General features: G+C 54.9%; 1 protein-coding gene and 1 long non-coding RNA gene across 9 annotated transcripts; both read right to left on the bottom strand.

Annotated features, from left to right (window-relative positions):
* Positions 1 to 5,529: 5,529 nt before the first annotated feature.
* On the bottom strand, positions 5,530 to 8,288 carry LSM10 (LSM10, U7 small nuclear RNA associated). Of its 8 annotated transcripts, none has more exons than XM_055341824.1 (4): positions 8,120 to 8,288; positions 7,017 to 7,136; positions 6,527 to 6,631; positions 5,530 to 6,424 (listed from the first exon to the last, which is right to left on the bottom strand). In XM_055341824.1, the coding sequence occupies exon 4, from the start codon at positions 6,398 to 6,400 to the stop codon at positions 6,029 to 6,031; it is 372 nt and encodes a 123-aa protein (XP_055197799.1). In that variant the 5' UTR covers positions 6,401 to 6,424; positions 6,527 to 6,631; positions 7,017 to 7,136; positions 8,120 to 8,288; the 3' UTR covers positions 5,530 to 6,028. The 8 variants fall into 8 exon arrangements, with proteins under 8 accessions (XP_055197799.1, XP_055197806.1, XP_055197802.1 ...); XM_055341831.1 differs by having other exon boundaries at positions 7,017 to 7,112; XM_055341827.1 differs by having other exon boundaries at positions 6,527 to 6,601; positions 7,017 to 7,112.
* Positions 8,289 to 9,886: 1,598 nt separating this feature from the next.
* LOC129520734 (uncharacterized) lies at positions 9,887 to 13,482 on the bottom strand. The gene is made up of 3 exons (XR_008666660.1): positions 11,504 to 13,482; positions 11,246 to 11,405; positions 9,887 to 10,061 (listed from the first exon to the last, which is right to left on the bottom strand). It is a non-coding gene; the product is annotated as an uncharacterized LOC129520734 (long non-coding RNA).
* Positions 13,483 to 16,940: the final 3,458 nt, after the last annotated feature.

Below are 16,940 nucleotides of genomic sequence, written 5' to 3'. Positions count from 1 at the left end.
CCTCTTTGTCTCTCTGAATGCCTGGTGGGTGAGCTGCTAAGTGACAACAGGAATCAGAATGGCTCCCTGCTGTTGTGTCACATGCTGCGTTCGGCGCTGGAGAGGCCTCAGTGTTGGGAGTCTGTTTGCAGAAGCAGCAGCCGCCAGAGCTCTGAGAGGGGAGGTGTCCTCTCCCGAGACACACAGCCAGTGACCGCAGCTGTGATCTGAACCAAGTCTGGCAGATGCCAGGAAGGTTAGATCTGAGTCCTTGCTGCGTCTCTCACAAGCCGAGTGGCTCTGAGTAAGTTCCCTGACCTGGCCGTTGGGTCAAAATAGGGATCCCCTTTTTGGGATCACTGCGAGGACCCCGTGGGGATGCAAACAGCTCCTTGAAGGCCGGCCAGACAGAGTGCTCACGCGCACTCCTGTTCAGGGCTTCAGGAAGGCTCTGCGCTGGAAGGCGGGGACAAAGCAACCAGGACACGCGGCCCCCCAGCTTCTGTCTCTGACAAAGGGAAAAGCCTAGGGATTCCGGAAGCCCCAAAGCTGCCAGGAACGGGTTTTGGGTTTTCCAGAGCTCTCTAATTGTCAGCTAGATGAATCACTTGGAGCTGACACCGCCATCCCCGGCCCCCAGACACTTTTAGTTGCTTCACAATATAGGATTTTAACAAAGAAGAGGAGGAGGGAGAAAAAGAGGGGAGAAGAGGTAATGAATAGAAACAAAAGGTGCCAGCCAGAGGAAGTGGAAGACTGTCGTCCTGACACCAACAAGAGGAGACTGGCTGCACCACACACGCACTCATGCACACACACGGTGACACACGTTCCTGCTGCCGGCTGGCTCTCCAACTTCGGGAACCCTGGCAGATGGCACTGCCATAACAAAGTGACGCCTGTCACAACAGCAGGGATGCTTGCTTGACGAGGTCTAGGCAGATCCGCCTGTCACAGAAGGAGAGGGAGAAACCTTCAGCCCTGAGTTGCTTCCTCCGGCGTCTGTAACCAGCACGCGGGCCTTCCTGCTGCCTTCGGCTTCTCCTTGTGGCCAAGCCACTGGCCCGGCACGGCCAAGTTTTGGGTGCCAGCCCCACACCCAGGGGTACCGCCACCGAGGTGCGCCGCTGTGGGGCATCGGGAGCACTGGGAAGCAGGACAGTGCAGTCGTAAAGGTTTGAGTCCTGCACACTTGGGTTCAGATCCTTACTGCGCTGTCCCCTCCCTGGCTCCTGGGTCTCCAGGTCTTGAGCAAGTCACTTAGCCTCTCTGGGCCTGGTGGCCCCTGTAACATGAGGCTCCCTTCCCTTTCTCCTTTCTTTCCCCTTCCCCTCCCTTCCTCTCCCTTTCCCCTTCCCCTCCCCTTCCCTCCCATTCCCCTTCCCTTCCCTTTCTCCTTCCCCTTCCCTTTCCTTTCTCCTTCCCCTCTTTCTCCTTCCCTTTCCCCTCCCGTCCCCTTCTCCTCTCCTCCCCTTCCCCTTCTGTCTCCTCAGCTGTAGAATGTGGAGTTAGATTGGATAAGTGGTTCCCAATCTTCTCCCTGTCAAAGGCTTCTCTTAGTATTTTCCCTCCACACGAGCCTCGTGTTTGGTAAGATTTTGTCTCCCATACAACCTACATCAAGTCATTTCTTCCTTTTTATTGACTATAAGCCTCGTTTTATTATGGCTAGGGCTTGTGATAGGAGCAAGCCAGCGTGACCTCTGACCGCTCTGCTAGGCTTGGTCACCCTTCACGTGCGGTGCGTTGTGCGGTTTCTCTGGGTCCTTTCTGCAACATTGATGGGAGCTCAAGGGACCTCAGCTGCCCTTGGCGGCGGCCCTTCAGCTGGGAATGCCAGACTAGAACTCCGCGGGCTGGATGCTCTTGTCCCTGTCCCCCAGGGAGCTCTGAACTTGGAGCTGTGCGCCCGCCCTGGCTGTCCTCTCCCCTGAGTGAAAGACACCCCCTGTGCTCTTCTCTCTAGGAGGGCAGGCCAAGATGGGACCCACCAGGGCCACCTGAGCCATCAGAATTTCTGGGGGCTCTCTTATCAATGGGGCCCCCCATGTCGGCATACACTCGTGCTTGAGCAAAGGCCACGGCCACGAGCAGCAAAACCCCACATCCAGCGGGGCATTAACATTTGGAAATATGTTTTTGGGCAGCCTGGGTGGCTCAGCGATTTAGCACCACCTTTGGCCCAGTGTGTGATTCTGGGATCGAGTCCCATGTCGGGCTCCCTGCATGGAGCCTGCTTCTGCCTGTGTCTGTGCCTCTGTGTGTGTGTATGTGTGTGTGTGTGTGTCTCATGAATAAATAAATAAAAAAAATTTTTTAAAGGAAATATTTTCATCTTTCCCTGGGTGTCCCTCCCTTCCCTTATGCAGACAGTCAGGTTACTCTGCCTTCGCGACTCTGACTTTGGGAAATAAACCATACAGCAGAACGCAGAGCTCATTTTTAGCTTCTGAATACCAAAAAGCCTAGTCTTCAGGGAGGAATGGAAAGAATTTCTGTGCACCTACAAATTTAGAAAACTGTGTAACAAGGGGGATCCGGGAGACTGAGACTTGGGGTGGGGGAAGGGGGTGGTCCCTGAGAATAGATGGGCTTCTCCTCAGCCTAGGGGCTGGAGGGGGTCAGCCAGGTCTCGGGCCTGGGCAGCACCAGGGCTGGGCTCCTGCCCCAGGGGTGCCAGCAAGTAACAAAACCCTCTGAAGAAACAGCTGCGTGCTGCATTTGGGTGCACACGGCCTAACCAGGCCAGGAGCTGAAGAGTTTCCTGGGCCAAATACGGGCTGGAAAAGTAGGCTAAACATCTGAACGCCGAGAGGGGCGTGGGTTACTCCTGCAGGGGTGTCAGGTCAGGACACCTCAGCGGCAGCCTGGGCAGGCTGACCACAGAAGGCCAGACCACCGGGCGACCACCTTCCCCACGCAGGCCCCCTGGAAGGGATATGTGCTAGAATCCAGGGAAGGGGCGAGCTCGGCATGGGCAGCATTGAGTTTCCGCCACTCTGGCTGAATGGGCTGAAGCAGGAGGTCGGTGGAGTTACGACGAATTCAAGTTCTATTTCTCATGCACTGGAAACTGGGACCAGCTACACTCCTCACCCTCAAGGCCTGGTATCATTTGCCCCAGCCCATCCCCTTCCCTAGCCTCATCTGCCTCTCTCCCCTCCCATGGTCACAGTGGTCCACCCCCAGGGCTCCCACCCCTGGGATCCCTGCACTGGCAGGACCTTTGCACTGGCAGTTTCTTTTTGCCTTCTCTTGGCTCTTTAAACGGCAGCCTCCTCCTCGGTTTACATTTTGCTTCTTCAGACCACACTTTCCAGAATAAAACCACCTCTGTGTTCTCTCTCAGGTACCTTGTTTATTTCCTTCACAACGAATTACCTTTTTTTTTTCCACTTTTGAAAAAAAATTGTCCGTTTCCCCCTGTGAAATGCCAGCTTCCCGCGGGCAGGACTCTGGTCCATCCGGATGTTCTGGGACTAGAGATGCATAGTGGAGTGGACGGTGGGCAGCAGTTAGGGAAATCGGCTCGCCCCGGCCTGGTGGGCGCTGCGCACCCCCACTCTTCCTGGACCCTGGCAGCCTGTGCCAGCAATCCAGGACCAGGTGCCAAAAGACCTGATCTCTAGGGCTTGAAGATTTGGCTGCGCTCTACGCCGGGGGTTCACCGTCAGTGTGTCTCAGGCGGCCTGTCTCCCCTCCTCCTGCTCCATCCTTCTGATGCCTCACGTAGGGAGGACTGTGGGCCTGTGCGGCCTGCCGCGCGGTGCTTATGGAATCAGGACTAGGTGCTGGGGTCTCAGCCGTCCACGCTAGCCTGACGGCTTCCCTCCCCGGCCGGGGGGGGGGTTCCCTCCTGCTCCACTGAGGCTGCAGAAGCTGCTGGCACACCACTGACAGGAGCTGAACCTCTGCTTCAGCTCCAGACCAAACCCCCAGCATAAGCCCTCTGCAAGTTCGGAAACACCTGCAGGCAGTAGGGGGGGGAACGCCTGCAGTGGGTGCCACTGTGGGACTCACTCCAGACAGGGTGGCCCTCCCCGCCTCTTTCAAGTGCGCCGACCTCTCCACGGCGAGTACATCTTTTCCGTGTCTGCCCTCTGGTCTCTCTGAGCGGCCGTCACCTTGTGGTGTCGCTGCCCTGAACTGTGGTTGTCAGAGGGGCCTGGAAATTCCAGACTTGTTTTTTTTTTTTTTCAGACTTGTTTTCACCCCGCGAGGACCCACTGTTCTCTCCTGAAGGCAAAGGCCAAGTCTCATGGACTTGGGGGACCTCTAGGCCGGGACATCAGCAGCATACAAGAGAATCGTGGGGTGTGGGAGGGTGTGTGGGGGTTAGCGAGGCAGGTTCCTGGGGTGATTCTGCATCACATCTAGGGAAGGTGGAGCCAGCAAAGAGGCGCTTCCAGACACATCCTGGTTGGTTCTGATGAGGTTGCCCAAGGACAATACTCGGACAAAGACCGGGAGGGAAGGTGACCTTTAGAGCAGCTGGTGCCCAAGTGGACAATCCTCTCAAGTCTCCCCGGAGAGGTGAAAGGCCTGCCTTGCTCAGGACTCTAGGGCGGCAGTTCTCAGGCTGGATTTCAGCTCGTTGGTCCTTGACCACCTCCTCTGCTAGACCATAAGCCCCCCTCCGAAGGGACCAATCTTTTTTTTTTTTTTTTTAGAAATGAGAGATTTTTTTTTTTATTTTTTATTTATTTATGATAGTCACAGAGAGAGAGAGAGAGAGGGGCGCAGAGACATAGGCAGAGGGAGAAGCAGGCTCCATGCACCGGGAGCCCGATGTGGGATTCGATCCCGGGTCTCCAGGATCGCGCCCCGGGCCAAAGGCAGGCGCCAAACCGCTGCGCCACCCAGGGATCCCCGAAGGGACCAATCTAACTCGACAGTGTGTGCTCCGCAGGCCTGGCACAGGGCCACCAGGCCGCTGCTCTGCGGATGTTCGGAGAGGGCACCGCCGCTTTCGTTGAGATGGTTGTTGCCCAAGGCAGGACTGGTATGGCAGCAAGGCAGCAATGAGAGGGACTTGGGTCCTACCCCTGAGAGCCCCTTCTTCTCTGAGGACCCCCAAACTCCTCAGAACCGGAGCCGGGTTTCTGGCTGTTGGGTGGCCCCCTGGAGGGCCCAGGATCAGCTCAAGCTCTCTGGTTCTGGAAAGAGCTGGGAGGCGAGCAGCCTCTTCACCAGGGAATCTGAACAGAAGGGCCACTTCCCATCCGGCCAGACTGAAGCACTCACCTACAATTCTCAAACTTTTGCTGCCTATTAGTATCGCCTGAGAGACTTACGAGAATCCCAATGCCCAGGCGACACGCCATACCGATGAAATCTGAACGGCTGATGGCGGGGCAGGCAGACTGCAACGTGCGGCCAAGTCTACGCACCACTGTGCTTCTGCGGAGGAGCCACACGGAGTCCGGCACGCATCAGGGAAAGCGTGAGGCATGGACTTGTTTGCATCCAAGTTTTATCAGAAAGCAAACACAATTGTGAGACAGCACGACACTCCAGGGTGGCTTCAGTGGAGCACACTTTAAAAAAAAATTTGTTTAAAGATTTTATTTATTTAAGACGGAGAGAGAGACAGAGAGAAAGGGTACACAGAGGGAGAGGGAGAAGCAGACTCCCTGCTGAGCAGGGAGCCCCAATGTGAGGCTTGATCCCAGGACCCCAGGGATCATGACCTGAGCTGAAGGCAGACGCTCAACCAACTGAGCCACCCAGGCGCCCCACGCTGGGTACACTTGATAATCCTCACTGGGAGAGGGCTGAAGACTATTTGGCAGAGTCCCTAAATCAGTAAATCAGATTCTGACGTAAACGATCAAGGCCACGGACAGGTAAGTAGGATCCCAGAGACAGTCTAGGAGATGGGACCCGGTGAAAGGCAGCTGTGACAGGGGGTGTCTGTGGGAGACACCGGTTTCTGGGCCGGCCCCGCTCACTCTCTCTCCGGGCTCAGGACAGGGAGGGTAGCAGGCAGTTGACTCAGTAGAACTCTGGGGAAACCTGTGCGGGGACAGGGGCTCGCTGGGGAAGAGGCTCATTTATACTTTTTGGAGGGAAATTCGCGCCGGCCTTGGCCCTTGCTGCCGAAGTTGCGCACCCGGTGGATGACCTGCAGCTGCTGCTCAATTGTCGCCGTGATGTTCACATCATCGGGGATGTGGACATAACGGACATTACGGCCCGTCACGAAGAGGTCGTCCAGCTCGACCTGGTGGCCCCAGCGGTCCGTGTAGGTGACGTTGGCCAGGCGGATGTTCATGAAGGCATCGACGTTGTCTATGCGGCCGCGGGCCACGCTCTCGTCCCGCAAGTCCACGGTGGTCACCTGGCCCTGGAGGCCCTGCAGCAGGATAATGAGGCTGTTCTCGGAGATGGTCCGCTCCTTCACGGAGTGGCTCACTGCCATTCTTCCACACCAAAGGGCCGGCAGCTGTGGGAGGAGGAGCACACAGACGGGGGCTGGAGCAGGTCGGGGGCGAGGGCCAAGTCACCTCCGCCAGGCTCTAGCACAGACTTCTCCAAGTCGGCCTACCTCCCCAGTTTCTGCGTCTGTGGAACACCCTTTGGTGCCAGCTGATTCGGGTACACATGGCACAGAATCCTTACGCTACGCGGCAAGGCAAGAATTATAGTCATTCTATAAATGAGGAAAACATGACCAAGAGATGTTAAGGGACTTGCCCATGGTCACACAGTTGACAAGTGGAGCTGCCGGGCTTCAAACCTACCGCTGCTACCCAACCCTCACTGCACGTCAGAGTCACCTGGTGAGTTTCTACCCGCAGCCGCAGCCACCGCCACCGCCACCCCCACCCCGCCCCAGAGATTCTGATTCATTTGGTCAGGGGTGGGGCCCGGCTGCCTGACTTTCACAAGTTCCCCCAAGTAATTCTGATGTGTGTCCAAGTTTGAGAACCGCCGCTCTACAGGGCGTAGCTTACACCCTGGCGACTCAAAGTCCGGTCCGAGGGGCAGCGCCTTCACCGGGGCACCTGTTGGGAATGCAGAATCTCGGCTCTCACCCCGCATGGGCCGCAGAATCTTGCACTTTATCGCGACCCCTGCATCAACGACCAGTCGCCCTCCGACCTTAGTGGGCCTCGGAATCACCGGAGCACCTGTCAAAGTGCAGGATGCTGGGCCTCCGACCCAGATGCAAACTTGGTGAGGGTGCAGTGGAGCCCAATCATGCTCGTCTCTAACGTGTTCTCTGTTAACACGGATACTGCTGGCCTAGGGCCCATGCTCCCTGGATGACTGGTCTACACCAGGCGGCTGTCATCCATGTAAGTGCAAATTCTGGTGAATTGGGAGAAACCCCCGTCACCACCCACCAGGGCAGCATATCCAGCACACAGGCTTTGAGGGCAGAGAGAAATGGGTTGGACTCCTCACTCCACCCACAAAGTCGGCCAACTGCAGGACAGTTAGTTAACATCTCTGAACCGGTTTGCACGCTCACGGAGATCAAGAGAGTCTCCCCACACACGATGCCCTCGCTTTCACTACCTCCCGGGGCTGCATCAACACGACTGGTCCCCGAAGAGCTCGCCAGGTCGCTGCGCGGGCCGTGCAAGGCTGCGTGAAGCCTGGGGCACCGCAGGGATCTCAACCCCCCGCTTCACCCGAAGGCGCCCCGGCGGGCTCCGGGTCAGGGTTGCCCGGTGGCTGCACAGGGGCCCACCGGGCTCGAGGCCAGGCTGTGCCCCACTCCCCAGGAGGGTGGCCTGGGCGAGCTGCTCAGCTCCCTCAAGCCACGGGGAGGGGGAGGACCCCGTGCTCCCAGGGCGGTGGGGGTGGACGCGGGGAGATGAGGAGGGGGAGGCCCCGTGCTCCCGGGGGGTGGGGTGGGCGCGGGGAGAGGGAGGCCCCCGTGCTCCCGCGGGGTGGGGTGGACGCGGGGAGATGAGGACGGGGGTGGGGTGGGCGCGGGGAGGGGGAGGCCCCCGTGCTCCCGGGGAGGGGGAGGCCCCCGTGCTCCCGGGGGGTGGGGTGGGACGGGGAGGGGGAGGCCCCCGTGCTCCGAGGGGGCGTGTGGGAGCGGGGAGACGGGCTTCCCCCCACACACACCCGGCGCCCCGCGCGCGCCCCGCCGCTCTCCCGGACTCGGGGCTCCAGGACCCACCGGCACCGCAGTCCCTCCGCTTCCCGGGCCGCCTCGCCGCCCGAGCTAGCAGCCGCCTGGCGAGGCCGCCCGCCGCCCGCCGCGGGCTCCGGAAGCCATGGCAACAGCTGCACCGCGCAGGCCTCCCGGAACACAGGGAGCGTGGCCGACGCAGGCCCGCGGCCGCCGCGGCGCGCCCGGAACTACAATCCCCAGAATGCCTCGCGGGCGGCGTGCTCGCGCTCGGGCGACCGCGCGCCTGCGCCGTGCGTCGGCGGGGGTGGGGAGGGGGAGGGGGCGGGCCTCCCGGGCCGGAATGGTCCATCCTCCCGGAGCCTCCGCCGCCCTGCGCGGCCCCGCGGGCTCCCGACTCCCAGCGGCCGCCCAGGACGCTGGCTTCCCGATCTGGAGACCCGTACGTCTACTTGGGGGCGTGCGTCCGTGAGAGAACCAGCAGGAAAGTGAAGATACGTGAACAGTCCTTCGGAGCATTAAAATAGGGAGGTTAGGGGGCGTGACCCCTGAGGCCCGGGTCGAGTCCCGCGTCGGGCTCCCTGCATGGAGCCTGCTTCTCCCTCTGCCTGGGTCTCTGTATCTCTCATGAATAAATAAATAAAATCTTTAAAAAAATAAAATAGGGAGATGAGGGTGATGGGATGGGTGGCTTTTTATGGGATGACCAGGAGTGTCCTGAGGAGGTGACAGCTGAGCTGAGGTCGATGGCATGGAGACAACCTTGTGCAAACCAGGGGAGGAGCAGGTGATCAGAGGGGACGGGTGTGCAAAGGCCCGGGTTGCACGTGCGCTCGCCCATCTGGGAAAGCGGAGAAGCCGGTTAGCACGCTGGCAAGCCGGGAGGTGGGCGGGCAGGCGAGAGCCCGAGCACCTGCGGCCCCGCCAGCCCGGCTGCGGGCTTTGGATCTCCGGGTTAGGGACGCCGGGCCCGGCTGCGGATCTCCCTGCTAACAGACTTTCCACGGGTGACTCCTCTATTACTAGAAAAGTGCAAAGATGGGTTATTAAGGGGTGGGGGTGGGGAGAGGGTTGACGTCACCTGATTTACCTTTTTTTTTTTTTTTAAGATTTTAATTATTTATTCATTGGACATACACACAGAGAGGCAGAGACCCAGGCAGAGGGAGAAGCAGGTTCCGTGCAGGGAGCCCAACGCAGGCCTCGATCCCGGGTCTCCGGGGTCAGGACCTGAACCCAAGGCAGACGCTTAACCACTGAGCCACCCCAGCATCCCCGATTTCCATTTTTCAAAGGTCACTCTACAGCCTTGGTAAAAACCTCAATTTCCTGTTTTCGTTTTTTTCTTTTTTTTTTTTAAAGGTAACGTCTGTCTCAGAGAATTGACCTTCATTCCTATATGAAAGCACCTGGCTCCACAAAGAGGAAGGCTTGTTTCATTCCTTCACTCTCTCCTTCATTGATTTCCAGTTACACCAGGAGCCTTTCCCTTTTCCAGAGGATCATAGTTGGTCTCTTCGCATCCTACAAATAGTAACTGCCTCTGTCCTCCCTGCAAGCTGCCCTTGTAGCTTCTCCAGGAGGCCGCTACCCTTGTGGTTCTCCTTTTTCCGACTTCATATCTGTGCGAGGCTGGGTTTTCTTTTACTTCAACCAAAACAGCAGGTCACAAGGGCTGAATGCAGAAGCAGATATGAGAATCTGGCTGACTTCCATTATGACAGGCATTACAGAGATTTGCAAAAACATTAAACAGTGTCACTCTTCTCATCAAATTTTTTCTTTTGGAAAAAAAGTATTTTTGAAAGATTTTATTAAAAAAATAAAAGATTTTATTTATTTATTCATAAGAGACAGAGAGAGGCAGAGACACAGGCAGAGGGGAAAGCAGGCTCCATGCAGGGAGCCTGATGCGGGACTCGATCCTGGGTCTCCAGGACCATGCTCTGGGCTGAAGGCGGCGCTAAACTGCTGAGCTACCCAGGCTGCCCTGGAAAAAATATTTTTATATAAAAATATGTTAATGGGTCTATTATTGTCATTTTATTTTATTTTATTTTACTTTTTCAGGATTTTATTTGAGAGAGCATGTGGGGGTAGAGGGACACAGGGAGAAGGAGATTCCCCACTGAGCAGGGAGCCCAATGTGGGGCTGGATCCCAGGACCCTGAGATCATGACTTGAGCCGAAGGCAGATACTTAACTGATTAAGCCATCCAGGGGCCCCTATTGTTATCATTTAAAAATGAATTAATATTAAAATTTTATTCCAACTTAATGCATGTGTGGGATATATATCATAACAAATGCTTTTTGGGTTTTTCTGTAATTTTCAAGAGTATAAAGGATTTCTGAGATCAGAAAGTTTGAGAACTGTTAGTCTATCCTGAGGGCTCTCATCTACTCACCTCACTATAATCTGGCTTCTGCTCCCAACACCCCACTAACTTCTCTGGCAGGGGTAACTGATGGTCCTTGCTCATAAGGAGAACCTCTCTCTCCCCTCAGTCCTTCATTATCCTTCTTAGTGCTTGACTATATTGACCATTTTCCTCCTTGGTAGTTTTTTTCCCCCTGGGGCATTATATCATTTGGCTTCACAGATTTCTGATTGTGTCGTCATCTCCCTCCCTCTTTCTCTCTCTCAGCCCCATTTCATTCTCCTCCCTAACATGCGTGCCTTCTCTGGGGTTCTGTTCTGGACCTTGAGCTCTACTTGGTCAAATCTCCACTGCCTGCTACTACGTACTGAGCTCCGTGTCTAACTTACCAGCCCAGACTGATCTATGGAACTCTGTTTTCCAACTCTCTGTTGCTTATTCCCACACGTCTTGGTGCTTGAAAGTCAGCATGTCTACGAGGCAGATTAGGTCCTTCCCAAATTTGTCGTTGCTCTAAATTTTCCCATTCTGTAGTTGCTACCATTTTTCAGCTACTCAAATAGGGCATCTTGAATAAACCTGATTGTTTCTTGATTCCCTACACCCATCAGTCACGGAGCCCTGCAAATTCTTGGAAGAAGGGTCTCCCACCCTTCACTTGCCTTTTCTTTCTGACTGCCGCCAACCCAGTTGAGACCTTCTTTCTCTCAGTTGATTCATTATAAAAACCATATTACTGGTCTTTGTGTCTCACGATCCTTTGCCAACAAAGTATAGTTATGATATTATTTACCTGCTAAGAAAACTTTTGATTCACTAGTAGAATAAAGGTTCCAGTGCTGACATTGATCTGATTCCAACTCACGTTCCAGCTGGATCTCTTTCAGGTTCTCTACTCTTCCAACCAGCGTTTCTTAAATCATGGCATGGGAACGAGTTGCTTTAACGAAAGGCTGTTTCACAGAATCAAAAGTGGAGCTCAGAAATCCGCACATCCAATCATGAACGCTCAATTTTGAGATCCAGTGCCCTCCTCTCTAGTTAGACCTACCTGCTCAAAAACTCAGACAAGTCCCGCACTCTTGCCTCTGCCTTTGCTGTCTTGCTGCAAAGGCTTGGATCCTCTCTTGTTTATCTTTGGATGTTAAGTCCAATCCCTCTGTCAAAGCCTGCCTCAATTGCCATACCTTTCTGAAGTCTTCACTGATTATCCCATTTGGGAGGGATGTCTCTCCCTTAACCCCATAACATACTGCTCACTGTAATTTTTGCTTGTCCTCTGCAGATTCAGCATCCGGTGACAGGGATCTGAATGAAGATGGTGGCAGTAGGAAGGGAAAGAAGGGCTGAATATTAAAAGAAGGAAACAAGCTAATCAGACTCCCTGAAGACTGATTAGATCTCGAGTTGGAATGGGAGGAGGAGGAATCAATTACTAACATTTTTTTTTTTTTTAAGGTTTATTTACTGGGGCAGCTGGGTGACTCAGTCGGTTGAGTGTCTGCCTTCGGCTCAGGTCATGATCCTGGGGTCCAGGCTCCCTGCTCAGTGGGGAGTCTGCTTCTCCCTTTTCCCTCTGTTGCTACCCCTGCTTGTGCTCTCTCTCTCTCTCTCAAATAAATGGATAGATTGATTTATTTATTCGAGAGAAAGAGTGTACACGCTCGAGGGCAGGGGCAGATGGAGAGGAAGAGAGAAAAACCTCAAGCAGATTCCCCACTGAGATCATGACTTGAGATGAAATCAGGAGTTAGATGCTTAACTGATTGAGCCACCCAGACATACCTAAAATAGTTTTTTAAAAAAGATTTTACTTATCTGAGAGAGAGAGAGAGAGAAAGAGAGGGCAGAGAGAGGGAGAAGCAGGCACCCGGCTGAGCAGAAAGCCCCTCGATCCCAGCCACTCAGATGCCCCAAGAATTTTTTTAAGTTCATTTTTTTTAGTAACGTCTATACCCAGCGTGGGGCTCGAACTTACAACCCCCAGATCAAGAGTTGCATGCTCTTTTGACTGAGCCAGCCAGGCCCCTCAGTGATTTAAATTTTTTTAACTCTGGGTATCTAGAGAGATAGTGGAATGACCCTGTGGGGGATATCTCATTTTTTTGGCTACTCAGCCACATTTGGGTAAGTCTGACATTTTATGCATTTCGGTGGGAAGTGGGAGTTCTGCTTTGGATGATTTAAGGGCCAGATATGATCTCTGATCCATGTCAGCTATGGCTGTGGGCTTGTGACCTAAACTCAGGCCCTAAATCTGGAGCAAGTGACACAAACCAGCAGGGACTGTTTAGGCTCCATCCTGGTGTCTGTACCGCTGAGGCCTCATGGCTGGGGCTGCTGCTGGGGCTGGAGTCCTCTGTGGTGCTGTCAGCCTCCCTTGGCTCCTGGCTGTTCTCCCACATTTCCTGTCTTCCTGACAACTGTGAATTGCCTGAAGCCCTTTTAAGTAGATTTTCTCTAGTTAAGTAGCCAGAATTGGTTTCTTTCTTTCTTTTTTTTTTTTTTTTCAACCAAAAACCTCACCTAGTACTGGGCCCACTTGAACTGTGTTGATTTCAGGAGCCTGGCATTTTCCTGGTCGCTTTAGATGAGCGGTTATGACTCAGTTTCCAATCGTCAGAGGATCACAGAATCCCGAGAGGGTAATTCCCAGGTCATTTGCTCCAACTTAGCACCCAGGGCCCAAGCCCCGCTCCAGTCACTTGCTCCCAGGCATTTGACTCCATCGTTAGCATGTTTTTGGTGACTCTTACCCACTGCTTCTAGTTCCTTTCTATGGAAAACTGTCACAGTCTGCATTATATTTAAAGATTTCTTTATGTTAGAGAGACGGAGAGAGAGCATGCTCAAGCTGGGTGGGGGGCAGAGGGAGAGGGGAGGCAGCCTCCTTGCTGAGCACGGAGCCCCACTCAGGGCTCCATGTCCTGACCCTGAGATCCCGACCGGAGCTGAAACCAGAAGTCAGATGTTAACTGACTGAGCCACCCAGGTGCCCCTGTGTTATATTTAATTTTAGAAGTTAGGGGAGCTCGGGTGGCCCAGTGGTTTAGTGATCCTGGAGACCCGGGATCGAGTCCCACGTCGGGCTCCCTGCTTCTCCCTCTGCCTGTGTCTCTGCCTCTCTGTGTCTCTCATGAATAAATAAAATCTTAAAAAAAAAAAAAGCTTAGCCTTTTGAAAGCGAAGAAAATGTACCAAATAAGTAAAAATGTTGTGGGTGTTGGATATGGAGTAATGAGGTGATGCGGGCGATCGCAAGGAAACTGAGCCTGCAGTCCCGGTGAGGAGGGGCCATAGTAATAGTTGAAAAGAACAGTCTGTTGGGAAGAAAGTGATGCCAACACTTCTGGGTGCTGCAGGGCACATGAGGGCCTGTGGTCTGTGGGGAGAGAAGCCAGGGGCAAAATAGGGACCAGCTGGCAACTGACTGGCCATTTTTAAAAAGATTTTATTTACTTGAGAGAGAGAGATTGAGAGAGAGTGAGCACGGGATGGGGGTGAAGGGAGAGGGGGAGCAGACTCCCTGCTGAGTGTGGAGCCTGCCCTGGGGCTCCAACCCAGGGCCCTGGGGTCGTGACCCGAGCCGCAGGCAGACGCCCAACAGACTGAGCCACCCAGGCCGCCCCTTGACAAGACTTCTAAAACTGGCTACAGCACCATCTGCACCATGCAGGGCGCTCCTCAGTCAGGAGCCACTGAGGCAGGGAGGGGAGGCGTGGTCAGAAGGGAGGAGGGGAACCACTGTGGTCACAGGGGAGAGAGTTTTAGGCAGAAAATGGACTTAGGCCGGTCCAGGAGCCTTCCAAAGGCCCAGGGGCCTGGGGAGGAGAGCAGGCCTTTGCGTGGGGCCGAGTCGCACAGCCCGCACAGCCCACAGAGAAGGCAGCAGGGGCCTGCGTAGTGACTCTAGTGACCAGAGCTGGAGGAGGGGCTGGGGGCAGGCGGCCAGGGAGCCGACGGAGAGGAGCAAGGACGGCCTGCAGAAGTGGAGGCCCCAGCTGTGGCGGGAGTGGGTGGGCTGGGAGTTCGTCCTCCGCAGGTTGGGATTCAAGTCTCAGGTGCAGAAGGAAGGTGTGACAGAGGGGAGGAAGGGTACAGGTAAGAGGTGTGCTGAAGTGGGCAGGGGATGAGGGCAAGCACACGAAGAAGCTGTACCTGAAGCTGAGAGGTAGGTCTTCAGGACAGGACATCTAGGGGCAGCCCAGGTGGCTCAGCGGTTTGGTGCCGCCTTCGGCCCAGGGCATGATCCTGGGAGACCCGGGATCGAGTCCCACGTCGGGCTCCCTGCATGGAGCCTGTTTCTCCCTCTGCCTGTGTCTCTGCCTCTCTCTCTCTCTCTCTCTGTGTCTCGCGTGAATAAATAAAAATCTTTAAAAAAAGAAAAAAAAAAAAAGGACAGGACATCTAGGACGACCACCCGCTGCAGGTCGGGGGGTCCTTGGCTGACACCATGGCTCCCCCTTGAAGACCCGAGAAAACAATGGCCCCAACGCTTCAAAAGGAAGTTAGAGAGCTTTATAAAGACAACCGAGGGCAGAGTGATCAGAGGCTAACGTGGGCCTCTAGGATTTAGGAGTCCTGGGTCTGTGCTGGCGTTGTGGCTTCCTCGTGACTGATGCAGTTGGGGTTTTGTGGAATTTGGGGAACTGACAAAGGAGGTAATGCTGTTTGTGTCAGCAGAGGCACTGCTGGTAGTGCGTGTGTGCGTGTGTGTGTGCGCGAGTACTGGATGGGGTTGTTGATCAAATCATCCAGAGTAATTTCCATTGGCGCTGGATTCCAAGGATTTTGACATTCACATTTGAAAAGGGGGAGTTCGGATCTGAGAACTTGCTTCACACCCAGTCACAAAGCTATGAGGGGAGGATCCAACTGTGATGGGGTTTCCTTAATGCAACCTGCCCCCAACACCTCCTCTAACCCCCTCTACCGCCAGCTGTCCAGGAACCTGGCCTGAAGAGCCAAGGCCTTGTTACCCAAGGCTCAACACAAAGGGAGTGAAGGTGAAGTAGAGGGTGTAGGAGTTTTCAGATCTTAACTCGGGTCTTTAGGATGAGGTACTATGGCAAATCAGTATGTTTTCTGAAGTTTGCACTTCTCTTTCTGTGGTTTCCCGTGGCTTCAGCTGGCCTCTGTTCTGGATAAGCCAGGGATAAGCCAGTATAGGTGGATGAGGGAGTGTGACCCTGTTTAGACCTGGGGATCTCCAGGACCTGGTTACCGCACTGGGGCGGGGGCGGAAAGTGAGTTCACCTTTAAGAATCGCTAGATACCTATGTGGACGAGGGTGGGGGTGGCTTTCCTCTTAAAACTGAGGGCTAAATACACTTCCCCCCCCCTTTTCTTTTTCTCCTCCACTCTCACTTTTTATACCTTTCGTCTGGGAGCCACTAAAGAACTTCCATCCAGAAGACTTTTTTTTTTTCCATCCAGAAGACTTTTCTAGAACTTTGCCTCCCATAATCTGTAGGGCACGCCGACACTTTATGAACACAGTGGAACGTTTTGAAACTCCGCGGAGAAGACGTCAGTCAGTCCCAGGAGAGCTGGAAGACAGCCGATGTACCCCCAAAGCATGGAGTGGGGTGGTGGTGGCATGGGTATAAATCCCAGTTCTCAGCCCCCACTGGGGCAGGGCCTGCAAACTCAGTGTCGTATCCGGGTGAGTCGGCTCTGAGCCCGTGAACTAGTTGTCGTTCTTCCAGACGAGGGAACTGAGGCTTGGGGAGAGTGACTCTCCTCGAGGCCGTGGGGCCTGGGCCCAGGGGCCTGACTCTGACACTGACGCGGCCTTCGTCCCCAGCCCACGTTCTTGGCAGAGCCACCCCCGTCTTCTGTTTTCCTTGCCTCCTCCTGCCTCCCCTGCTCTCTCTGCGTGCCCTCAACCACTGGGCAGGTACGCTTGTTTTTCTCAATGTGTGCAAGTCTAGAGACATGAAAGTCAAAGGTTGCTTCATCACAAGGCGGCCCTACGGGAGATCTGTATCTTGTTTGTTTACGGAGGGAACCGAGACATGTTTGAAATCATCCGCAGGGCTCTGGGATAGGCGAAGGGAGGAGGCTGCTTCTCGGCAGCTGGAGGCCCACGTCCAGGGCCCTAGGACGGGCTCGGAGCAGGCCGTGAGGTCTGGGTTTGCAGTGGCGCGGTGGGAGCTGACTTAGCACAGGACTGAGCCTTTCCCTTCATCTGTCACCCTTTCAGACCACCCCAGCTGGTGGCCAGATTGCTCACAGGAGACCAAGACAGAGGGCCCTTTGTAAGCTGTGAGAGGAGCACACCGCGCCACGGGCCTCTCCTCTCCAAGAGACCCTCTGGGGGTTTCTGCGGGTGAGGAAATGACAAGTGACTTTCCTTGGTAGGAAGCAACATAAGTTCATCTGCTCATTTCTCTTTCCGCATCCAAATGCCCTGACTCGGGCAGGCTAAGGACGGCTTCCTTGGCCCTCGCCTTCCAGAACCATGTCTGCCACCACTCTTGCCGCCG

This window comes from Nyctereutes procyonoides, unplaced genomic scaffold, assembly GCF_905146905.1.
Source record: "Nyctereutes procyonoides isolate TBG_1078 unplaced genomic scaffold, NYPRO_anot_genome, whole genome shotgun sequence".
NCBI lineage: Eukaryota > Metazoa > Chordata > Mammalia > Carnivora > Canidae > Nyctereutes > Nyctereutes procyonoides.
This window is presented reverse-complemented; position numbering and strand designations above follow the sequence as displayed.